Genomic DNA, 26,708 nt, shown 5'->3' with positions numbered 1-26,708 from the left:
TCATATTGGCAAAAGAGTTCTTTAGCCAGTATAGCTTATACCACTTCCTCAAGTGAGATAGCCAATACCACCAAAATGATTTTTTTGATAGTATAACTGCTTCTATGCTAAGGCTTTTGCCAATATAATTGTGTCAGTTAGAAATTTGTGTCTCGCATACACCCCACTCCACACTCCCTTCTTATCAACCTAGCTGTGTTGACAAAACTTTTTAATCTAGACCAGGCCTATGTGAAATAGTCAGTAACTTGAGAGAGACAATTCTCAGCTCCAACAGATCTAGATGTGTCTGAAGCTTGTACAAAACTGCTATTCTATGCTATGCCAGGAGTCTTGGCCTAGTACACTGGTGCTGTTTGCGCACCTATTGGGCATGCTCCTTAACATACTATTACTATAGAGGGCATATGGAACAATTATACTTTGACAGCCATAGACTGCACCCAATCCCTACCAGTCAACTTGGAGCACAGGCAAATGGGTGGGAGAGTCTGGATGGTGTGATGCAAGCCATCACCACTGAAAACAATTCATATACATGTTCTAATGACAGAGGAAAGTTTTACAGTGATGGACAACTTAAGTAGTGAAGTGACAGGTGTGGTGACACTGGTGTTCCTAGTCACAGATCTGCATGTAGGCAGCTTGTGACACCAACTATAATAGTTTTGAGGAAGCAACAACCCTGCCACCAGCTGATCTGAGAGAGGCACGGCCTTTGTTGCAAGAGACTTGGGCAGGTATAGGGTTGACATTGCTGCACTCAGTGAAGTCGGACTCACTGATGAAGAGCAACTCGCAGAGATAGGTGTAGAGTACACGTTCGTCTGATAAAGTCGTCCATTCTCAGAGCAATGACAATTGGGTGTTGGCTTTGCTATTAGCAATTCCATTGCTTCCAAGCTCAAAAGTCTACCTAAAGGCATAAGTGATTCTTATAGTTCTACGGTTGCCATTCAAAAGTAAGTGGTATGTTACCTCATCAGTGCTTATGCTCCTACCATGACAAATGCCGATGATGAGAAAAAAAAGTTCTGTAGTGACTTAGTCAAATTCATCATGTCTGCATCAGTATCAGATAATCTCATTAGCACGGGGGGACTTTAATGCAAGGGTTGGAAGTAATCTGGTAATCGGTTGGCCTGCCATCTGACAACATAAGACTGTGAAAGAGAATAGCAATGGAACTCTGCTAATTGTCACTTGACACACTAAGTAGCAATCTTTTGCTGCCTATCAGACAAAAAGAAAACATTACAGATGCACCCAAGATCCATACAATGGCATCTTATCAACTACATCATCGTCTGGCAGCGAGATCTACAGGCTGTACAAATCACCACAGCCATGGATGGGACAGACTGCTGGACAGAACATCACATGATCTGCTCCAAACTGTTAGTAATTTGACCAGTGCATTGCAAGTCATCATCTAATCAGATGACTTAATGTAAAGTAATTAAAAGATGAAGCTACATGAGTGCAGCTCTGTGATAATATTACAGCACCTTTGTCTGATCCTGCTGGCTTGACTACTAGTGCTAATGTAAACAGTTGGTGGGCAAATTTTCATGACATGGTAAATCAAGTTGCTCATGCCACCTTGGATACAGCAAAATGACATCATAAAGATTGGTTTGATGTGATGCTCTTAAAATTCAAAAACTACTCACTACAAAAGATGAGGTGCATCTTAAAATCCTTGTATCCCATATCCCTGTAGGTGGGGTTATTAAATACGGGAAGCTGTCATGACATCCAATCTTAGAGACATGCGGGATCAATGGCGAAATGCCTAGGCAGATGAAATCCAGGGCTATGCCACCTGTCATGAGACCAAAGACTTCTATGCTGCTTTGAAAGATGTAAATGGTCTTACACATACTACTACAGTGCCTTTAAAGTGTGCAAATGCCTAACACTGATAATTCACAAAGGAGCAATCCTTTAAAGCTGGCGACAGCATTTCAGTGATCTTTTGAATACAATGTCCAATATCACAGATGAGATAGTAATAAGAGTAAGGCTTAGCCAACGTGTAATGACAACATGGCCACAGCTCTGTTCCTTGACGAAGTCACCTCTGCACTCAGTGCCATGAAGAATTGATGGGCTCCCAGATCTCATGGCATTCCTGAAGAAATATTCAAGTATGGAGGTGAAATTCTGCTGATGTGACTACATGAACTCAATATATGGAGTACTGTAGACTTCAAAGACACCACTGTTGTCACCAAATACAAGAGGAAAAGTGAAAAGTCTGATTGTGGTAACTATCACAGAGTCTCATTATTCTCCATCGCCAAAAAGATTCTGACTAGAGTACTTTTTGATCGTCTGCTATGGACCATCATTAATCGTGTGCTACCACAGTTGCAATGTCGTTTTAGGCCAATATGAGGAACGGCAGATGTGATATTTGTGGCCTGTCGGGTGCAGGAAAAATGCAAAGAACAGCAACAGGACCTTTACACTGTCTTTATTGGCATGGCTAAAGAATTTGACACCATCAGTAGACCTGGGCATTGGCAGTTATGTAAGTTTGATTGTCCAGAAAAATTCACCAACATTCTGAGGCTATTTCATGATGGAATGCTTGGACAAGTCTGGGTAGATGGTGCTCTGTCTTACCCATTTCCTATTACTAATGGTATTAAGCAGTGCAGCTTAATTGGTCCACTCTTGTTTAATCTCTTCTACACAGCAATACTCAATGATACTACAAGAGACCTGAATGCTGGTATCAGGATATGTTTCCGATCCTCTGAAAAATTATTTAATCTGAACAGGCTGCAATCTTCCATGAAGGTCTTTGAGGCAATTGTTCATGAGCTGCTGTACACTGATGACTATGCTCGAGAGGCTGTACTCTAAAAGAGATACAATTGATTGCAGATAGATTTGCAGCGTCTGCAGAAAGGTATGGGCTGACTATCAATCTGAAAAAGACAGAGGTCATGTATCAACCTGCACCAGGGGAAAACCCTACACAAATCCAAAAGTCACCATCAGCAACACACAGCTAAATGTTGTTACAGACTTCTGCTATCTTGGTAGTATGTTGTCAAATGATATTATTATAGACAAGGAGCTGACAAGTTATATCAACAAAGCTCGTTCATCATTTGGCGGACTATCAAGCAGAGTCTGGCAGCAACATGGTATTAAGCTTAAAACCAAATTAAAAGTCTATAAAGCAGTTGTGCTGTCCAACTTGTTGTCTGAGTGTGAGATCTGGACCTGCTACAGGCAGCACATTAAGCTTCTAGATAATTTCCATTTATGACATCTGCACGCCATACTCGGCATCAAATGGCATGATAAAGTTACCAATAATAAGGTTCTGGAACATAGTCACTCCACAGAGATTGAAGCCATGCTGATTGTTTCACAGTGATGCTGAGCTGGTCATGTGTTGAGGATGGAGGACATCAGAATGCCAAAGCAATTGCTGAATGGCAAACTGAAAGTGGACAGTTATGTATGAGGCAGCCAGAAGAAACGATTCAAGAACACATTGAAGCATAACTTGAAACAGTGCAACATTGACAGTTGGGAGCAACAGATAGATCATGCTGGCAAGCAGTAGTGAATGATGGGGTTACCCAGTTTGAGATTAACCACTATATGGATCTTGAGGCACAGAGCCTGAGTTTATTCAGCAATACAGATTGTAATCCTTTCCTTGGCATCGAGCTACCTATTCACTTCATGTAGAAAGGACTGCCACTCACGCATCAGTGTTTTTAGCCACAACCATACTCCCAAGACCTAAAACGGTTGTCAGTGTCATCTTCAGTCATGACAGACCACCACAACAACATACCCCAGTTGTCTTTCTGCATTCTGCCACAGGAGTTCTGTACACTGGCATGCAAGGGGAGTGTAGTTACTCTACAAGGGTTGTCTGCTACTTGGCACCCTTGCATTGTGGAAAAATCTGGGGCGTTCTGCATCCATGTAGAAGGCAACAGGTTATGGATATTAATCTAGAAATAAGCAAGGGGTGAAATACCTCATCACTCAGATAAGCAGTAATAGTGTAGTATCTTAGTCTGATACCCATTCTATACAACTTATACTTTCCAGGTATTTGACTCCTAAAAAAATTACTTAAAAATGAGTCCCTGGAGTTGAACCATATAAATCTCAATGGCATTTTGCCCCACTGCACTCTGAGGAAGGGGAATCTGACCCTCTCCCCGAGCACTCAGAGAACAAAAAAACTAGTTACTGAGTTGAGTATGACAATGAGGTAGCTTGCAGATCTTACTTTAAAGAAAATCTTCCCAAGGCAGAGTCATTTCACTTCCACCGGATACAGACATAAATCCTTGATAGATCTATGTCTGCAACCAGTGGAAATGCAACCACTCTACCAAGTTGTAATATTGTCATTGTGCATGCTATCTCTACTAAGCTTTAAGTTGAAGCTATTGTGAAGCCTGATAGGTAGGATGTGATTCCCAATGCCTCCTTTTATTCTAGATGCCACATTTTAGTTAAATAATTTATTCATAGGCACATGTAAGTTGCTCATTACTGTAGTATCATTTTTTTATGGGAAAATGTTTCCATAACTTGGCTACATACGATGGCTGTGATTTTCTAAAGGAGCTAAAGGAAGTTTAGTTAAGAACCAAACTCCACTGAGATTTAGGCTTCTTCGAAAATCCCAACCCAATGAATCACTCATCCAGCCCACCCAAAGGAAATGGGAGTGTGGGATGCTCTGCAGTTGGTGCAGATGAATGACCTTTTGTCCTCCTACATACAGGAGCAAATAGTCCCCTGTGCCCCAAACTTTTCTTCTCCCTACAAATATACGCATGCCCTATAAGAAAAAAATGTCCTGTAATAATATTTTGGAATAGAAATACTTCAACTTTTTTTTAGCTTTGGGAAGGATTTACAAGTTTCTGAGCTTTTCAGTTTTGCTTAGGGCGACCAGACAGCAAGTATGAAAAATCAGGATGGGGGTGGGAGGTAATAGGAGCCAATATAAGAAAAAGACCCAAAAATCTGGACTGTCCCTATAAAATCAGGACATCTGGTCACCCTAGTTTTGCTTTGTTTTTATCTGAACCATATACATAATGCTTTAGGTCTCAAAGTCAGGGAAAAACTGGGAATTAGCTGTTCTTGGTGCTTAGAACTCACAGACATCAACAAAAGATATAAAAGGTATGTATTTCTAGGGTAATTATGTGAGTCCAAACAGTATGATGGACTAGTTTATCCAGTCTTCTTCAGCTGGAGCCCAATTCTATAGTCCACAGGACTGTGGTGATGTCCACAGGACTTGTAGCAGAGGTAAGTGTTGGATGTCTAGGCTCCAAGTTTGAAATATTTGGCCTACAGATGGCACCTAAATAACTGAACTAAATAAGGCTCAGCATCCTTTTTGAAAACCAGGCCACTTACTCAGGTGCTGAATTTTAGGCATCTGCATTTGAAAGGTTTGATCTTAAACTGAGAGTTGGTTGGTGTACTGCTACAGACCTTTTGAAGGCACCTACCACCACACTATCATTTTTAACTTGTGACTTTCAGAGGTTGAAGTGAAATCCCAATGAACTCACTTGCAGTTAGAATGCACATTTAGTCTCTGAAGTGAACTTTAGCCCTGCCCCCCATTTTACAAATCTTGGGCCAGATCCAGAGGTCTTTTCTCAGTGTTTACTTAGATGAAACTCCCACTGACTTACTCCAATGACTTAGTTCAGAGATGCCAGGAAAAGTTTTGCTGAATGTAGAGGTTCAGTTAACAGAGAGTTGTTTTCTTTATTATTTCTTTTGCAGTATCATCTATGGGCTGCAACCAAGGATCAGGTCCCCATTATGCTAGGTCCTGTCTAAACCCATAACAAAAAGATGGTCCCCACCCCATAAAGTTTGCAATCTAACAGCTTCATTATTTGGCCCTCTATCTGCCTTGCTGGCTCTTACTTATTTTTTAATTTGCATTCAGTACAATTTAGACATTCATCTCTATCGGCATTGTTAATTCATTTTTCTTTTGTCTAAGGCACCAGGTAATCATAATTTAACAATTTATATATTTCACTACACCTTATTTAATTTATATTGGACCTAGCATGTTATAATGTCTTCTTTTTAAAAATAATCTCTTCTAAGGGAACACTGTTGCATAAATTGTCAGCAGTAGATGTAGCCATGGGTGAAATGGCCTTTCTTATTAAATGTCACAAGATTTAATGTCACAGTATAATTGGGATGGAAGTATAATTGAGCTAAGCTCAACATGTCTTTTTCTGTTAACACATTATTAATCTGCAGGAGTGTTAAAATATGTTTTATAAAGGCCCTATTCACATGGAAATTGTTGGCTCCTACTAAAAATTACACTTTCATTGCATAGCACAGACATGAAAAATGTTAGCTTTGGTTCACAGAGAATATGATTTGCAAGTAGAATGTGAAACAGAAAGGGGACACACTAAGGAATTACCATGTATTCATAAAGCATATGACTTTGAGGATATACAATGCCCGATGTATAGTATTATAACATCATTCCAACACCAAAGAGTAGTTTAGTTTCAGAAAGAGTTTCAGCACAAAACTTCCATTTTTCAACATTCCATTCTGAATCTTTCCTCATTTGTAAAAATGAGAGAACAAAATGTTAGTTAAGTTTACAACACCAAATGGCACAATGTGCGATTTCCTCCCTCAGTAATGGAGTATTGTATGCAGATAAATATAGCTATCTTCGTAGGGCTTTATAGTGTCACCCAATTTGAAATAGTTGGTAAATAATAAGTGTAAGATACAGTTAAACACTGATGATGATACTTTTAATGGTGAAAATGTTTTTCTTTCTGAAAGTAAATGCTTGTCTATGTGGTTGGGTAACATGCTTCTCAGTGGTGTGATTTTTAATGTGCACTAACTTGTTGTGTATTAATTAGTCCATGTAGATCCTGTTGGCGTGCTTTAATGTAGTGCTGTTTGTTAAAGAGCACAAGGAAACCTTTAGTGCAGCGGATCTCAAACTTTTGTACTGGTGACCCCTTTCACATGGTAAGCCTCTGAGTACGACCCCCCCCTAATAAATTACACACTTTTTAATATATTTAACACCATTATAAATGCTGGAGGCAAGCAGGGTTTGGGGTGGAGGCTGATGGCTTGCGACCCCTCCGTAATGACCTCGCGATCCCCTGAGGGGTCCCGACCCCCAGTTTGAGAACCCCTACTTTTGTGCATACCAGCGAGGTCTATACAGACCAATTAATGCACAACATGTTATTTCCCTCTACTGGAATGTGAGTTCTAAAGAGCATCAGCCCATCATGTAGACAAGCCCTAACATTTTCAACACATTGATTGTTTTCCAACTGGCCAAATTTGGAAAACAGTCAGAAAGTGAGGAAATTTAGGGGGGAAGAAACTTTTCACACTTTATTATTTCCCATTTGGAAAATGTTGGGAAACAGTAAATAAAGTGTAAGGGAGTGGTATTTTTTTTTAATTGCTTTCTCATGCTTTCTGACTATCTTCCAACTTTTGACAGTTGGAAAACTGTGTGTTTAAATGTTTTTAAAGTTGAGATCTTCCTTTCAGAAACTGAATATCAGAGAGAAGGCAAACTTTTGAACACAAATTCCCCATTTTCTGAAATGAAAAATTCTGTTTTTTATCCAAAAGTTATGATGTTGAAAAATTTCAGAAATTTGAAAAATGTCATCAAAATCAAAATTTTCCATGAAAAATTTCATTTTCAATTGAACTCCATTTTCTGAAAAAACAAAACAAACAAAAAACCTTTTAATCAGAATTTTTTTACCAGCTCTATTAGTTTAGGGCCTTTTGTTTTGAAATTTGTTTTGCTTTGGGAGGGCACCTGGCGTCTTTACACTTGAATAGTGCTGACACTTTATTAATAATGCTGTATCACTAAAAGTCAACAGAGCAGCATGGCGCCTCTTCTGTCAGGAAAATAGGATAAACAAAGGACATTTGTAGAGAAAAGAATAGGAGCCGCGTTAAGAGGAAGTGTAGGTGACTCTTTTATAATGAGTTGCAAATCTATCCCTTTCAAGATGATTCGCACTTGGATTGTAATTGCTTTAATTATTTCCTTCAGTAATTTCCCTCTCAGAAATGTCTCTTGTGTTTCTTTAATTGACAAAACTCTGCTAAATCAGAGATCTGAAATTCTTCTAAATGGGAGAGACTACATATAGGTTTATAAAGCCTATTTTAAAAAATAATGTGTTGCTTGTGTTTAAAACAAACAAAAAAAAATGTTTAGGAACTATCTTGACCTTTCACCCAACTGCCAATGTACTTGTCAGATTAATACGTCTTCAGTTCTTTTATTTCTTTCATATCTTGTTTCTGTGTTAGATTTTGTAATTATGCAAGTCTTGCAGAATTACTAGAAAGACACAGTTCAGAGAACCTCTAATTCTAACAGCTTTACCCAATAGTCCTTGGAAAAGAATTAAACGTTAGAGCCATTTGAAAAAATGGGTGTCTCTATCAGATAATCAGTTAGTATTTGTTTTTTAGATTTGTAGACATTCTACTCCTCAGTAGACACATAAGTCAGGAGTTTATAAAATGTTGAATGGCATCTTATTTTTGCTTTCCAGAAGAAATAGTCACTGACAGTAGGCCACATTTTATCAGCTCATAATTCCAAGCTTTTCTAATAGGTATTATTTCAAGCACATTCTAGCCCTCCCATCCACAAAGAAATGGGATAGTAGAGGAATCAGTACAGATTGCTAAGTGAATTCTATAAGAAAAATGTCCCCTATTGGTTTTGTTGCATTATAGGACAGTCTCCCCATCAGTCACTGTAGTAAGTCCAACTCAGCTGTTCATGGGTTGACAGATCTGAACTCTGCCAACTTTTATCCTAAATTTAAATCCTGATTTTGAAGGTGTGAGGTTCAGACATTCTGCATCTAAGAGGGAGTCAGGGTTTGTTTAAATTTAGGGATGCAGTCCAGGGTTTACCCAAACTTTATCCAGAACACCTGGCCTGGCAACACTGGATGAGGGAAAATATTGGACAATATCCGCTATTATAATTGGATGTAAATGCACCTGTAGTTTTACATGGTTGAGACCGATAAAGGTACTTGATACAGAAGAAACAGGTGGGATTCTTCCAAATCTACTTGTATTGCTGCATGGTCTAGTAGCCATAGTAGCCTTAGGGAAGAGGGAGCCCTGTGGAGAAGAAGCCTAAACCTATTGAAAATGAGTTATCTATTAGAGCTGGTCAAAAATTTCCCATCAAAACTTTTTTTCATTAGAAAATTAGGTTTTCAACAAATGAAAATTTTAGCAGAAAATATCTGCTTTCCTCAAAACAAAACTTTTTGCTTTTCAGGTGTTTGGGTTCTTTTATGAAAAGTCAAAATTTACCAGAAAAAAAAATCTGACCAACTCAATATTCTACATGAGGAGGATTTTCCGGTATAACTATACCAGTTCCTAATGAAATAAGCTATATAGGCAAAAACACTTTTTTTTCCTGATATAACTGCATGTAAATTATAGCTTTTGCTGGTACAAAAATGTGTGTATGCAGGGCGGGGCAGAAATCACACCACTAACTGATATTACTTTACTGATAAATGTTTTAAGTGTAGACCTGGCTTGACTTTCTGTGCTAAATAAATCACTTCACCTCTCTTCCTTATTTATCCAAACTCTAAAATGGGACTTCTAATGCATACCCTCCTTGGTAAGATGCTTGGAGGTCAATATATGAAAATCGTGAATACAACACCCAATACCATACTATCTGTGCACATTTTACATAGCTTAACGTGGGTCATTAGCATTTCCTGTTAAAAGGAACAAAATATCCTATAGCCTGCAGTTTTAGAGATGGCTAACAGGAAGAAGAACTAGTCAGACAGCTAACTGCCCGATATTTCATGTTATATTAGTTCAGAGGTCTGGGGTAAAAGATGTATTTTGCAACTGTTCTTAAATATGGCCAAGTTTGCCCTGAAGTCTATTTCCAGAGTTTCAGAGTTATGTTCCTGCCACTGAGAATACTCTGTCTCCAGCTCCAGCAAGCTTTGCCTCTAGAACCATTAGTTCCAGATGAGCACAAGTGACATGGGGGGAAGGATATGGTGAGTCAGTCCTTGAGTTTGTGTTACATCTAGTTCCAGTAGCTTTTAGAGCTTCTTGCAGGAGTAAAGGAACGGATGACTGAGAAAATGTCTGCCATTGAGAGGAAAGGATGTAATCACCTTGTCAGTCTTAGGTCAAAAGAGATATTTCTAACTATTGATGCAATCAGTGAGTATCAAATCCTGTGCAGTTTGGAATAGAACCCAGGTCCAATACTCCCTGTCTCATATTCTAAGAAACAGCTGCTACCAATGCACAAAATAAGCTTATAATGTTCAAAAATTTGCCTATGTTCTCCTAGGCTAAGAAGTGAAAATTTAATTTCACTCCTCAGGAGACTGACCTACAAGAGCACAAAGTAATTAACCATTACCAACTGAAGTATGTTATACTGCTGAAGAAGATATTGCAGAGAATATAGAACAATTATTTCCTGCTAGTAAAGCTCCTAGGAACTTTCCCCTGCTTTTTAATCATAAGTTATGAAAGGTGAGAAGGAGGAGTTGGAAGAACGGGAATTCTCAAAATCAATGGATTGGATAAGCATTATAGTGACATGCATATACAGACCCTGACATAGACAGTATTACACAATAAATTGCTCTTTTCATGGCACAAAAAACATCTAAATGTAACTACACGGTCCCTATAAATATTAAGTCATAGCAAACATTTGATGTCCTCCGCTTTCCCAGCCCCTCACAATGAGAATTGCAGCCAAGCGATTCTTTCAAAGTAATTTTTGCACATAATTACAATTAATACTCTAGACTCAAATTTCAAACACTGGCATCATAATAAGACATTCAAAGCCTATATTTGGATGCACAAATTGGTATTTGAATTAAACATACTTAACATCAATGCCAGTTCTAGAATTCAGATGTGGGATATGGTCATCCGGTAAGGCATTCATGTGTGACCCCAAGACTACTCAGCTGTACACAAGCTAACCAGTATGTACTTAGTCACATACATATTACACATGAATGAAGTCCATGTGTCACGTCAGAACAATCACAGTCACAAAAGAAAGTAAAATAAGCGTAGAGGCCGCCTGCTTAATATGGATCACTGTCATAGGGCAGCTGCCTCCCATGTTCCCCTGCATGGCCTCAGGGTGGTCCTGCAAACAGCCTACTGCATTGATTTCCCTATTCTGGGCACTTGCAGTCCCCTTTTTCCCAGTAGCCAAATGCCTGCCTATGTTCTCCACCAATATGCCAGAGGGCAGCCCTGCTGGGGCACCCTCCTTTGGCAGGCCATGGCACAACCTCTTTAATTTTCTCCTTCCTTCCAGAATCCTCAGTAGCTCCACACAAGCTCTCAGAGTATAAATAGCTCTTTCCAGGGTTTATTTATTACAAAAGTCCCACAGCTATAATTCAGAATTCCCTAGCACTGTCCAAGCAGTATTGGACTTCAATATTTCAAGTCCTCACAGTCCATCCACACACCAAGTACAGCTCCATTGTCTCTCACCATGCTCTGGTCTCTGGTACAGTTCCAGTGTCTCCCACCCCATTTAGACACTCAGGTATGGCTCCAACATCTCTCCCCATGGCGCCTCCCAGCCCCACCTGCTTGGGTAATTTTCCACCTCCGTTCTTTCTTTCCCAGATGCGGTCCCAGCTCTTGGCCAGAGACATCAGTGAGCTCACACCTCCATCATTCCCCAGCCTTCAGTCCTTTCTGGCCCTCAAAGAGCCAGCAGACATCCCCTGCGGCTGTTCTCAGCCTTCAGCCCTCTCCAGCCATGGCTGTCTGGCCTGGGGAAGTTTGCCTCTCTGCCATCTGCTTTCACCTGATCTGACTCTGCTGCTCAGTGAGGACATCTCTGCTCTTCCAAGGGCATCCCTTCCCTGAAGGTCTCTCCCCAGAACTCCTCCTGGAAAGGACAAGCTTCAGCAGCCATGCTATCAGCCTGCAGCATGCACTTTTCTCCATTTCTGGCCAATGCTGCTGTATGGTAGTGAGGTGGGGGCATTGACTCTCCCTGCCCCCTCCCACCACACCCCTACACAAATCCCTTCAATTCCACCCTTCCCCCTTTGGAGTCTCTAGTGAAGGCATTAGACATATACAGAAGCTATGTTCTTTGGCCAAATTATGGCTGACCCCTGTGAAAGAGCACATAGAGAGGAATGGGGATGTTTCTTGCATTCTCTCCCCCACTTTATGAACCACCTTTTCCAGGGCCAGCCATGGTGAGTCAACAAAAATAGAAATACCGATGAGAGAATTTTTCTTTTGTACCAAAATCTTTCTAGACTAAAGGGATCCTGCCTTGGGTGCAGGATTGGATTCACTAGATCCAAGTGTCTCACTGGGAACTGTTTAGCAGCATCAGTAACAATAGGAAGCTCTGTTTTCCATTTCCCATACTGATCATGTTGAAATCTCCAATGGCAGGGTGGGACTTTTGCCTACCATTACTAAGTAGCAGGAAACCTGCAGAAATGGTAAGAGCCAGATCCCTGCCAGCCTGCACACGGCTGGGAGGAAAGGTATCCCCAGCCCCACAGGCTGTCCAGAATTCTGAAGGAGAGTATAGCCCCCATGGATGCAATGTGCCACATGACATGGCATTTGCTTCATCTACCTTTCACACTAGCATAGCAAGTGCAGCTGGCTGGGCACAAGAGGGGAATGTACCTCAAGCCTTACAAGCATAGGAGCCTCCAAGCCCTGGAGGAATTCTGGCTGAGGTTATGAAAGATATTATAACCACCTCACTTTCATTTTAACGAAGAGGAATCTATCAATAATTCATGTTAGATTTTTTTTCTCCTCAATTTTTTACCTCCAGCAGATGTTGTCGCTCAGTTTTCCTATCCTATACGTATAGTTGCCAACAATGGAAAACAAAATACAGGGGCAGCTCTCCAAAGAAGCCATAGGTCTGGCATCAGCTGCTGGAGGGCTGTGTATGCATTCTGGTGAGTCTTAAGGTATTACAGATATTCATATCTTGATTATCTAAAGGCTTGAGGCACAGAAGAGCTTGCAAAGGTTTGTGAGAGAGAACAGAATCCAGAAGTTAGGATCTTTGCCCATGCAGGCTGCCTGTGAGACTCTGAGATCTGCTGTCCCCACCCAACCCTCCTCCTCAGATTCCCCCCTTCACTTGCAATTTTCTTGGAAGCGAAACCCATTTTCCCCGGCGCTTAAAAAAAAACGTTTGTAACTAAAAATAGCTCCCATTAATGTTTTGCACATTACTATTAGTAACATAAAATATCTAAACTAATACAGAAAGATTTATGTTGCTGTGAACAGTCTTTGGAGTGGTTTTTGCATTCAGTCCATAAGAAGAAAAAGTAGCAAAGACTCTGAGCCTTTATAAACCTTTTTCACAGATTCCAGGGCCAGAAGGGACCATTGTGATAATCTAATCTGACCTCCTGCATAACACAGGCCACAGAACTTCCCCAAAATAATTCCTAGAAGCTATCTTTCAGGAAAACATCCAATCTTGCTTTTAAAATTGTCAGTAATGGAAAATCCACCATGACTCTTGGTAAATTGTTCAGATGGTTAATTACCCTCACTGTCAAAAATTTATGCCTTGTTTCAAAGCTGTTTATACAAAATGAGCCAAAGAATAATGAGGAAAAAGTAACTTTTGCGTATTAGAATTTGTAGGTCGGTGATGACAAGAATGAATCATACACCTGAAAAAAGATTCCTGTCTAGCACTGGGAAAATTTCATAGCAGCTAATAGCTTTGAGGGCTCCCTAACAGACATAGTGTCTAATTTAAAAAAAAACAAAACAAACAAACAAAAAAACAAACCCAAGCCTCCTTTTAGATGACATAATTGCAACCCACAGAGAAACACCAACAAACTAAATACACAAAACCAAATTCTGAGTCAGTTACACATAATAACCCAGTGGAAATCAATAATCATACATGATGCCGAGAGTGAAATTTGTCCCATAAATACCAATTCTGAATGAGCACAAAAAGCTGACATACTCAAAATGAAGTTGTCACTTGTAATAACCAGTATTCTCCCCCTTTATGTGCCAAGCTGTAAGAATAATTCCTCTTTTAAAGAGACTTTTTTTGAGTCACATCATTGTGCAATTCTTCCACAATTTTAACGCTTTTTAGCGTATGGTCTCATACATTATGAGAATAAAACCTAGGCTTTCATTTGAGAATCCAGACTAGTTCAACTGGAGACCACAACTGAAGAATCTCAGAGAAACGTATCTGCAGTTATATGATGTGTGAAGTATTACTGGACAAATATCTTCACCAGATCAAACATGCTGCAGTGAATCTAACCAGAATGAAATTGCACAAAACTCTGAAACTTACTTCAGCTCTATTAATTACTGTATGTTTAGCATCCAAGAGGCACAATTGCCGCTTTAATTTCCTCTTTGTCTTACCCCTTTGAAAAATGCCCATTCCCAAGTACAAACTGGCTCTTTTTAGGATTTAAAAAGAAGACTGGTTGCATTCATGACCCTTGAATAGTGGAAGTACTGATCTACCTAGCCCACTGCCAGAAATCCTTACTAGTCCTCAAGCATATGCTCTTCAGGTGACAGCCTCCTTGCTTGCAGTTCTTGACTTGACCATCAAGTTGAGAACTAGCAGTAGCAGGAAGCAGATCAATTGGGAGCACATTTCTGTAGGATCAGGAAGTAGAGAGTGGGGGCAGGGAAGGGGTGGTGTTTGTTGGGAAGGGAGCTGGGATGGGATCAGCATTGAGAGGAGTGTCAGATTAGTGTATTTGGGGAAGGGGGATATGGAAGTATCAGGAGGCTGAAAAGGTAGGTAGTCTCTTGTGAGGAGGGGACAAAAAGGAATCTGTAGTTGGAAGGTTGGGTTGGATTCTTGGTGGGAAGAGGAGCTGAAGACCAGAGGAGAAATCCTGGCCCCATTTAAGTTAATGACAAAACTCCAATTGACTTTTGTGGAACGAGGATTTCACCCAATGTACATAGCTGACATTTCTCTGTGCTCTAAGGGTGCATTCTTTGAACATTGGTTGAGATGTAAAGTCAAATGAAGCATCATTTTACTGCAATGTCTGGATTTGATATTATGGTTCAGACTGTGGCCTAGTTTGTGCAGTCATGCAAAGGTCTAAGGCGACATAAGATGCCCTCTTACGAACTTTCCCCAGATAGCTATACCACCACCCACAGCACGAGTGAGGAAGGAGACTTCACAGAGCCACCGCATTCCTCCCTATGTGCAGCTGGCCAGGAGGTGCCAGGAAGGGGTGAGGAAGAAGTTCTATCTCACTGCACAAGAGCCGTGCACTGTATCTGGTTCAACTTAACTAAAGACTCATTGTACAAGAGTAAAGTCTGATTCTGCCTTTTGCAGGGGGGAGACCGAATACGGTTTGGGTCTAAGAGGATCCAGTATGACTTTTTTTACATAGGGGGAGACCTGTAATGCCCTAATGGATTTTTTTAGATAGATGTTTTGGGGGAAATGAGCCAAGAGAGCCTGTTTTTAAGGCATCCAGAGACTCCAAAATAAAACTGCATTTTACTCTTACAAAAGAACATTGCACAGAAATTTTGCTATAGTAAAATGATAGCTCCTTAGCCCTAATACATTGCTGGAGATGGAAAACCTATCTTGGTATTCTTTTTTTGTTGGTGTTATAAGAGACCTGAGAGTTACTGGGCAGGGTGACTGATTTGTATGAATAAGGGATTCAGATTGACGCTACAGTAGCTGTGATGCCTGAATTTGTGTCCTAGCATATAAAGATGGAAAGTTTAGTAGTTTTAGATCTGAATATAAGAGAACTGGATTGGATTTTTGAACTCTTTATTTCCCTTTTGTATAAAATTATTAGCATGCACACAGTTTACTTTGTTCTCTTTAATCAGTAGTGGTATTTTCTATCTTATATTGATGGATTTATTAGACCATGTCTTCTGATGATGTTTCTTATGGGGTATTTTATTTCCCAGTAAAAATTCTTAATGAAAAAAGAAGTGATAGGAAAATCAGTTTAGTTAAAATAAATGCTTTTTTGAAACTTGAAAATCTTCGGTTAACGTTCTCTCTTGTTTATATGCCATACTGCAGCTAGAACTGAAACTGTTTGTACTGCACCTGTCACAATGAGGACCCAATCCTAACTTTGGGCCTCTGTAAAACAAAGAAATAATAATACCAAAATGCAGTGAGAAAATATTTCTAAACAGATTAGTCTGAAAATCTGACTGAAATCTTTCAAAGGGGCTTAGATAACACTTTGTAAGCATCCAAACATCTGGATAATGAATTAAATGAGCATGATTGGTTAAAAAATAAGTACTTTAAACAGGATACACTATGAAGTTTTGACCTAAAATTTCCTTAAAATCTTCCCCGACTGCTTACCTTGTTCAATTTTTATTTAGCCTGATATGTCATAATAATTTACTGCACCATGGGATGATTTTGATTTTAGGCTGGTTTTACACTGGTGTAACTTCAGCCAGTGGAAGAAAATAAGTGAGATCAGCATCAGATCACATTTCTGTAATTTTCTTGACTTTGGGTCTAAAAGAATTTTCATGAATGGGCTCAAAGTAAAGAAAACAAAGTAAACTTAGAAAACAGAGTAAAGAAATATCAGCAAATTATTATAGCATATTTGAATAAACACAATTGCATCAGCCGGTTATTAATCTTCTAATCAAAATTTCTACGCCTCTCCATGCATCATATGTCACTGAGGTCAATGGGAGCCCTGTGCAAGGAGCACTTCCAGGAGTAAACCCTATATGTGTATTAGTTAAAATGTTAATTTTCAAAGGCTACTTCTCAACGTTGTTTGTTTGTTTGTTTTGTTTTTACCAATAATTGTTGAATTGTGTCAGATGATCCATGGGCCAAATCCTGGCCCTATTGAAGTCAATAGCAAAATTCCCATTAACTTCTAAAAGGCCAGAATTTCACCCCCACACTCCACATGTTTATATTTAGCGGGGCTACCTAAAAGCATGCAATTCTGTAGGAATAAGCTTAGAACTTCATGTTACTTTAGTGCAAGAAGCCTACTCAAACTTGATTATTGTAAGTAATTAAAACTAGAGGGTCACAAACTTTGTTGCTTCTGTAGGCTGAGTTCATTGCACATACCAGGGGCTCCTTGCACCCTTCCATTGTCTCCCATAAGCTCCCTGTTCTGCATCCCCCCCCAACACTTTCAGAGGGTTGGTGCAATTCCCCACACTTACCCTCATGCCATGCGCTCTATATGTACCCTTCCCACCATTATTATTTATCTTCTTTCTCTCTAGAAGATAAGTCATTCAGGCCATCAACATGTTAAATGCTATTGGGAGGATGTATGCAGTGGCGTTGTAGCTATTTTGGTCCCAGGGTATTAGAGGGAGAAGGTGAGTGAGGTAATGTCTTTTATTGGGAGGACTAAACTGGGACAATGGATGGAGATATTGTTATTTTGGAAGGTATCAGAGGGTGTCATCAACCAGTTGTTTGATCTACAGACAGTTGCAGAAGTGCTTGCAGCTGTGGCTCTGCTAAACAAATTCCAGAGGCTCCCCCACTTCTTCCCTTCTAGTTTTGCAATTCCTCTCTCTCGCACACACACACACACACACACACACACACACACACACACACACACACACACACACACACACACACACACACCCATAGGGTTCTGCCCATGAATGCCTAGAACATTCCCTGACATTTTGAAATTGATCAGAAGTACAGTTCCAAAGTTAAGTTACACTGAAACACAGAAATGCTATCAAGCTGAGTTTTGGCTTCACAAGCTCAGCCAATAATTGTGTGTTTGTGCACTGTTGCACAGCAATACTGCCCACTAAATAATGTTACTTTCTAAATATTGTTATGTAAGCAGCAATATGGCACACAGAAATATATTGTCCTACAGTCTATATTGGTTACCAACATATAAGGTATAGCTTAAATATAAAATATATATGGAGATATCTCATAGCTATGAGTACCTATCTCATAGAACTGGAAGGGACCTTGAAAGGTCACCGAATCTAGTCCCCTGCCTTCACTAGCAGGACCAATTTTTTGCCTCAGATCCCTAAAGAGCCCCCTCAAGGATTGAGCTCAGAACCCTGGGTTTAGCAGGCTAATGCTCAAACCACCGAGCTATCCCTCCCCCTAAACTATGACAAATAAAAAATGGATTCCAGGCCAAAATTGTCAGAACTGGGTACCTAAAAGTAGGAACATGATTTTTAAAATTTTAGTCCTTAAAGTCTTTAATCCTTCAAACGCAATATGGACAAACTTTATTCTAGTCATGCTACCCTTAACATTATATTAGCATATGCAAAACTCTAGATTTTAATTTTTAAAGGAGAGTGCTGACTAGCATTACTTGTTCACTAATTATGGAGACAAAAGCTATGTAATTGTGACAGTCAAAATCTTTTCTAATGCTACAGACCAAAAATGCTATAGTTTTAAAGGAATAATTACATACAATTGTCTATTTTTAAATATGACTACTATAATGACAATTCTCCAGATAAACATACATATACATATATATATATATATACATATATATATATATATATATATAATGTGTGTGTATAATGTAATTAGAGTGATTACAATACAGCAATAACCCATCACCACTTATTATTATAAAACCATAAACTATTATTCAGTACACTATAACATTCAAAATCTAATTGAAAGTGCTAGTTTAGCATAATTCCCACAAGCCATCATTCTTTAATATTGTGAAATGAATGAGGTTTTTGTGGAGCTATTAATTGATACTGACAAGCAATAACCACTGGAATGAAACTCCAATTATGAGAGGCAATTAATCACATTTACTGTCATCTGTGGTGTCAAACAAAATTCAATAAAATTCTAAACAGTAAAAAAAAAAAAGCGGGGGGGGGGGGGAATTTATGCCTCTTATGTTTTAATTCATTTCATGGAAATCAGATTGTCCTTTGGTGGGATAATCAAGCAATTACAAAAGTGCTATTTTCACTATTAATGCAGTGCTTGATTCTGTTGATTTAAAAAAAAAACTGACCATTTTTCCTTCTTGATGTAGACTTTTGAATATTGAATATTTATTTCTAAAGTCATCTGTATAATTAGTAGCATAATTGGTCTTATGGCAGACAAATATCTTTAAAAATAAAAACGTCCAGGTCCTATCTGTGCATTTCAGCCACAATCCAGGACAACACCTAAACATATACTTAACTTTTAGCATGTAGGGCATAAGCATGTGCATAGAGATACTTTCCTGAATTGTGGCCTTTTAGCACATTCACCGCTCTGGAATCTAAATACTAGCAAAATTGTTTAAAGCAAAATTCAGTCAGAAAGAATTTATTCCCCATCCATTTGTATAATTATGTTTTAGTTTGCATTAGGGTGACCAGATGTCCCGATTTTATAGGGACAGTCCCGATTTTTGGGTCTTTTTCTTATATAGGCTCCTATTACCCCCCACCCTTGTCCCGATTTTTCACATTTGCTGTCTGGTCACCCTAGTTTGCATGAACTTGTAAATGGTTTTTAAATTCTGTTCCTTTTTCCAAGAACAGTTGCCAGTCAATTAACTTTAAATAGGCCTTTCAAACACCACATTTTGGCATTCAAATGGGTACAAAAGAATGTAAAACAGTTTAGTACCTTAGGCCTTGTCTACACTACGAGAGTAGTTCGATTTTACTTGCATCGAATTTTTGTAATCGATATTGCAAAGTCGAACGTGTGTGTCCACACTAAGGACAGTAATTCGACTTTGTGCGTCCACACTAACGGTGATAGCGTCGACATTCGAAGCGGTGCACTGTGGTCAGCTATCCCACAGTTCCCGCAGTCCCCTCTGCCCATTGGAATTCTGGGTGTAGCCGGCAATGCCTTCTGGGTAACAAAATGAGTCGAGGGTGCTTTTGGGAAACTGTCGTCATCCGTCCATCACTCCCGCCCTCCCTCCCTGAAAGCGCCGGCGGGAAAACAGTTCGCGCGCTTTTCCAGTCATTGACAGCGCGGACGCCACTGTACTCCGAGCATGGAGCCCGCTGCGACCATCGCTGCAGTTGTGGCCGCTCTCAACGTCTCGCAGCTTATCATAAAGGTTTCCCTGAGGCAGATGCAGAAAAGTCAGGCAAGGAGGCTACGGCACCGCGGTGATGTCCTGAAGTCTGAGAGTAGCACAGACCTGTCAGAAAGCAGGCGACCCAGCGCCGAGGACATCACAGTGGCAATGGGTCATGTTGATGCCGTGGAACGGCGATTCTGGGCACGGGAAACAAGCACTGAGTGGTGGGACCGCATAGTGCTGCAGGTCTGGGATGAATCCCAGTGGCTGCGAAACTTTCGCATGCGGAAGGGAACTTTCCTGGAACTTTGTGAGTTGCTGTCCCCTGCCCTGAAGCGCAGTGACACCCGGTTGCGAGCTGCACTGAGTGTACAGAAGCGAGTGGCCATAGCCCTGTGGAAGCTTGCAACGCCAGACAGCTACCGGTCAGTCGCGAACCAGTTTGGGGTGGGCAAATCTACCGTGGGGGTTGTTGTGATGCAAGTAGCGAAGGCAATCGTTGATGTACTGCTGCCAAAGGTAGTGACCCTGGGAAACGTGGAGGCGATCATAGATGGCTTCGCAGCGATGGGATTCCCAAACTGCGGTGGGGCCATAGATGGAACTCACATCCCTATCCTGGCACCGGACCACCAGGCCACCCAGTACATTAACCGAAAGGGATACTTTTCCATGGTGCTGCAAGCACTGGTGGACCACAGGGGACGTTTTACCAACATCTACGTGGGATGGCCGGGCAAGGTTCATGACGCTCGTGTTTTCAGGAACTCTGGTCTGTTTAGACGGCTGCAACAAGGTATTTACTTCCCGGACCACAAAATAACTGTTGGGGATGTGGAGATGCCTATAGTCATCCTCGGGGACCCAGCCTACCCGCTAATGCCCTGGCTCATGAAGCCCTATACTGGCGCCCTGGACACTGAAAAAGAACTCTTCAACTACCGGCTGAGCAAGTGCAGAATGGTGGTGGAGTGTGCTTTTGGCCGTCTCAAGGGGAGATGGAGAAGCTTACTGACTCGCTGTGATCTCAGCGAAACCAATATCCCCATTGTTATAGCAGCTTGCTGTGTGCTCCACAATCTCTGTGAGAGCAAGGGGGAGACCTTTATGGCGGGGTGGGAGGTTGAGGAAAATAGCCTGGCTGGTGATTACTCACAGCCAGACAGCCGGGCGATTAGAAGAGACCAGCGGGAAGCGCTGTGCATCCGGGAGGCTTTGAAAGCAAAGTTCCTGAGTGAGCAGGGTAACCTGTGATTTTATAGTTTGTGTACTGAGAAGCTAAACCTGCCCCCGTTTCTTTACCCAGGTAATGTTGACTATCCTATCCAGTTACATACCCCCTTCACCCCCCCTCCAACACACGTGTCGAAATAAAAATAGTTCTACTTTGTTAAAGCACACCGTTTTCTTTAATACTGTTTTAGCGGGAATTTTTTAAAACTGGGACGCAGACTGTGGTGCGGGGCGGGTCTAGTGTTGTGATGCGAATGCAGCTTCTAAACTCAAGGATTGACAGGCTCCGCTGCGGTGGGATGCTTGTTTCAACGGAGCCTGTCACCCCTCCTGATCGGGACTGTGTGTATGGGAGGTCTATTTGACTTTGTGGCAGGGGGAGGACGGTTACAGATCCCATGCTGTGTGGCTCTGTGATCCTGTCTAAGGACCGGCGCTTAAGATCTGTAACTGCCCTCCCCCGCCACAAAGTCACAGAGCAACCCACCCCCCCCAACATTACATCAAAACAACCTCCCAGACTAACCGGGGCAACTAGTCACTGCATCACTGCACTGTGTATGTGCCCTGCTGCTGTGCCTGCCCCCGACTATGTACCCTGCCAAAGGAGACTGTCCTGTCCAATTTCCAACCCCCTTTCCCCTCCTCCTCCAAAAGAACATGATTGAAACAGTAGTTAACAGAAACGAATTTTTTATTATCAACTACACATGGCATTGGGAGGTGAAACTTGGACGTGGGCTTGTGTCAGGCGGGAAGGAAAGAACTTTTCAAATTTTGGGAAATGAGAGCCTTCTGCTACTAGAGCTCTCTGCAGGGGTGGAGTGAGAGTTAGCAGGGACTCTGCCGCCTCTCCTTCTTTGCACTTTGGGTGAGGTGGGTATGGGACTTGGTGGCGGGGGAGGGCGGTTAGAGATGGACTGCAGCGGGGCTCTGTCCTCCTGCCTCCGTTCCTGCAGAACATCCACAAGGCGCCGGAGTGTGTCCGTTTGCTCCCTCAGTAGTCCAAGCAGCGTTAGAGTCGCCTGCTGGTCTTCCTGCCGCCACCTCTCCTCCCGATCCATGTTGGCTTGGTGCATTCGGGTCAAGTTCTCCCGCCACTGGGTCTGCTGTGCTGCCTGGGCTTGGGAAGAGGCCATAAGCTCAGAGAACATGTCCTCCCGTGTCCTCTTCTTCCTACGCCTAATCCGCGCTAGCCTCTGGGAGTGTGATTCCAGGCTAGGTTGTGAGACAGTCGCAGACGGGGCTGTGGAAATGGGAAAAAGGGAGTGAATTCCTCTGAAAGATAAATGTAGTTGTGAACAAAGAACATAGTCTTTCTCTGTGAACAAGACCATGCACAGCACCTTTCACATGCGCACTCAGCACAAGGTCGAATTCTCGGCCTTCGCATTCTGTGCCTGGGGTCTTGAACAGCACATTTGAGAAGCGAGGCAGCACAACGGAATTTCTGTTGCAGGCAGACATGGTAAGCCGTACACTTGTGGCAGTTTAAAACTTTTATATTACCACTGGCCTCATTTCACATTTAAATCAATGTCAGTCCCTGCTGCCAGCAATCCGGCAAGCGGGAACTCTGCCCCTGTCCCACCCCCTCGCGGCTGTCCCCGGGAACGATCCCTTTCGGCTGCCCCTCTCCCGCCTCCACCGCGTGGCTGCAAACCAGCGGTGACAGTTCTGTAAAGGAACGGGAAAGCAGTCCCAACACTAACATTCCCCTACCTAATTAAAAGCAGGTCACCATGGCCGACATCACCCTGATGAGGATCTCCGAGAGCGACAAAGAGAGAATGCTCCGGGAAAGCCTCCAAAGACCAGGGCCGTATGCCGCCCTGCTGTGCAGAGCAATGATCCCCGAGTACCTGATAATCTCGTGGCGCGGCAACGTGTCGTACTTCGGAGGACCCAATAAGGCCGCTCTCCCCAAGAACCTCATGCAACGGCTTTCAAGTTACCTCCAGGAGAGCTTCATCGAGATGTCCCAGGAGGATTACTGCTCTATCCCCGCACATATAGACCGCATTTTACTGTAGCTGCAGTAGCAGGGAATACACAGTAGAGCGGCTTGTGCAGGACAATCACTGAAAACCGGACATTGCTAGATTTCTTTTCAAAACTTGCACTGCCCCTTACTAAACCGTTAAGCGCCTAGGGCACACTAATCATGAACAACCCATTCTTTTAATTGTTAATATTCCTGTTTTGTTAAAAATAAATGTTTAGATGTTTACAACACTTACTGGCTGATCCTTCACCAGATTCTGTGTCCGGGGTAATGGCTGGGGACGCTTCGTAGGGGATCTCTGTAAGGGTGATGAAGAGATCCTGGCTGTCGGGGAAATCAGCGTTGTGAGAGCTGCCAACTGCCTCGCCCTCCTCATCTCCTTCCTCATCTTCCCCGTCCCCTAACATGTCTGAGGAACCGGCCGTGGACAGTATCCCATCCTCAGAGTCCACGGTCACTGGTGGGGTAGTGGTGGCGGCAGCACCGAGGATGGAATGCAGTGCCTCGTAGAAACGGGATGTCTGGGGATGGGATCCGGAGCGTCCGTTTGCCTCTTTGGTCTTCTGGTAGCCTTGTCTCAGCTCCTTGATTTTCACGCGGCACTGCGTTGCATCCCGGCTGTATCCTCTCTCTGCCATGTCTTTAGAGATCTTCTCGTAGATCTTTGCATTCCTTCTTTTGGATCGCAGCTCGGAAAGCACGGACTCATCGCCCCACACAGCGATGAGATCCAAGACTTCACGATCAGTCCATGCTGGGGCTCTCTTTCTATTCACAGACTGCATGGCCATCACTGCTGGAGAGCTCTGCATCGTTGCCAGTGCTGCTGTGCTCGCCACGATGTCCAGACAGGAAATGAGATTCAAACTGGCCAGACAGGAAAAGGAATTCAAATTCAAATTTTCCCGGGGCTTTTCCTGTGTGGCTGGTCAGAGCATCCGAGCTCGCACTGCTGTCCAGAGCGTCAACAGAGTGGTGCACTGTGGGATAGCTCCCGGAGCTATTAGCGTCGATTTCCATCCACACCTAGCCTAATTCGACATGGCCATGTCGAATTTAGCGCTACTCCCCTCGTCGGGGAGGAGTACAGAAGTCGAATTAAAGAGACCTCTATGTCGAACTAAATAGCATCGCAGTGTGGACGGGTGCAGGGTTAATTCGATTTAACGGCGCTAACTTCGACATAAACGCCTAGTGTAGACCAGGCCTTAGTAATTGAGTTGACTGGCCCAATGTAAAATTCAGACATCACATTTAGATGCCATGTTTGCAAAGTGGGCTCAGAGTGTCATTTGACATGACACTTTTTCAACGGTGTTCTCTAGAAGTCCTTTATTTATACTTCTCCAAAAATGTGACACGTCATAGCCACCTTGCTTGTGTCAAGAGAGCTGAATAGACTTCCTTCAGACCCCATCAAAGTGCTAGCCAGAAAAGGTCACTTCAGAGCAGTGTAAGGCAGCCCCTAGCTCCCAGGTGATGTTCACTCTGTTCTGACCTGTAGCAATCGCAGTCCCTGTTGGGTGGGCAGCTTCGAGCACAAACTTAGCCAACCATTTGCCACGAGAGTGTGATCAATTGTTGATGGTATAAATAGGTGGCACTGACTAAAATTTAACAGTGTAAAAACAACAGCTGGATCAACTTCTGCTGAGAATAGTCTCAGTTCAGAAAGTCAGAGAAATCCTAAATATTTTCTTTAATATACTTTGCTGGTCATTGGTAGCTTTATCTGCCCTTTATATTCCATCAACGCTAGGATACCTTAAAATGAATCACCAGAGCAGTAATAACATCTGCTCACCCTACACTGGAATATCTAACAGAAGCATCTTTGTGTAAGAAGCACATGAGAACTGACAGTTGAAGGAGTAATACATGTCTGAGGAAACCCTAAAATAGACACAACTGTATTTAGTTAGGTCTTGGGCACTTCCAAAACACATTCTTTCCATTCAGTGAAGCTATATTAAAAAAATATTACAGCCTCTTGTAATAAAAGTTTAAGCTAAAGAGGCAAATGCGCTAAAAATCCTATTCTTATTTATACAGTAAGTATAATAACTTGCTCTGTTTTTAAATATTGTATCTTCATCCTACCTCAGCAGACATGAGGATGTAGTGTTATGGTTTTATAATAGCTAACATAATATGTAATTAGGTCAAGGCTTTGGATCCCATGCTGTTTAAAATTCTGTTATGAGGGCACCATCACCCTTAGCCCTCTAGGTTATTTAGTGCCACTACTAATAGATAACAAGTGTGCTTTTTTCCACTAAATATATTTGAATTTTTAACTCTGAAACTTTTGACCTCTTTTAGTTATTTTAAGTAAATAAAACTCTAAAAAAAACTGCACATAACTAATATAATCAATAAAGGCAATGACTTTGTAAAAAATCAAATTGATCAGACCATCAAGGTAACCTCAACTGTGTTGAGAAATAGTCTTTGGAGATGGTCCTTTCCAATGCTGAAGTTCAAAGACTCTTGCATTTATTTTTCTTTTGATTCTGTGATTCTGGACTGTTAAACCTGCATCAGGACTGTGTGCCAAGTTGTGTAAAGAGAGTCCCCAGGTTATGATAAAATTATTACATTGCATAGGGCATTATTTGAACAACAGTTGGTATTATTTGTAACCTTAATTTGAGTTTAACTCCATTTCATACCAGTAAAGGGTTTTTGGTGATGGTGGTTTTTTTTTTAAATTATTCATTTCTCCTTCTAAAAAGTTCTTGTTCAGTACCAACTTTGAACACCCACAGTGAAAATTCCTGACAGCACCTTCATCCTACGTTTTAGCACAGAAAATTTTGTTGCCAAGGTAACTGACTTTATCGGAGTAAAAGGAAATTTTAAATATTCAAAACTACAAGGATGTAAGTTCTAAACGTACCAGGGTAAAACAAATACTAATTCTGCCAAACACTAGTAATTATGATGTGGAGTCAAACATAACTATTCTACGGAGAAAAAAGTCTAGAATCTTTAAAATAAACATTTTCTGTTTTAATAGTGCATATTTTTTAAAAAAAGATATATTTTGGACTATTTCACAAATGGTTTATAAAGCAGATGGTGTCACAAAAATGTACTGTTTAAACCCTGGTCCATCAATTAACCCATATTCAAAACTCTCACTGGCTTGAATGGGAGTGCCACATTTGGAATAATTATAGAGTATTTTTTCTTTATCATCTCTTTGGAGTTTTTGCTCTTACTGAAGACATTTGCAAGAAAACAGAATCACTCATGCTGCTGATTCCCCA

General features: G+C 41.5%; 2 protein-coding genes across 6 annotated transcripts in view; both read right to left on the bottom strand.

The window, feature by feature from the left end:
• B3GALT1 (beta-1,3-galactosyltransferase 1) overlaps nt 1-26,708 on the bottom strand; it is a 349,383-nt gene that overhangs the window by 155,125 nt on the left and 167,550 nt on the right. The window lies entirely within an intron of this gene.
• On the bottom strand, nt 22,108-24,681 carry LOC135974341 (uncharacterized). The gene is made up of 2 exons (XM_065561794.1): nt 23,672-24,681; nt 22,108-22,677 (listed from the first exon to the last, which is right to left on the bottom strand). Exons 1-2 carry the CDS (start codon nt 24,246-24,248, stop codon nt 22,202-22,204), a joined length of 1,053 nt encoding a protein of 350 aa, XP_065417866.1. The 5' UTR covers nt 24,249-24,681; the 3' UTR covers nt 22,108-22,201.

This window comes from Chrysemys picta, chromosome 11, assembly GCF_011386835.1.
Source record: "Chrysemys picta bellii isolate R12L10 chromosome 11, ASM1138683v2, whole genome shotgun sequence".
In the NCBI taxonomy this organism is placed as follows: Eukaryota; Metazoa; Chordata; order Testudines; family Emydidae; genus Chrysemys; species Chrysemys picta.
This window is presented reverse-complemented; position numbering and strand designations above follow the sequence as displayed.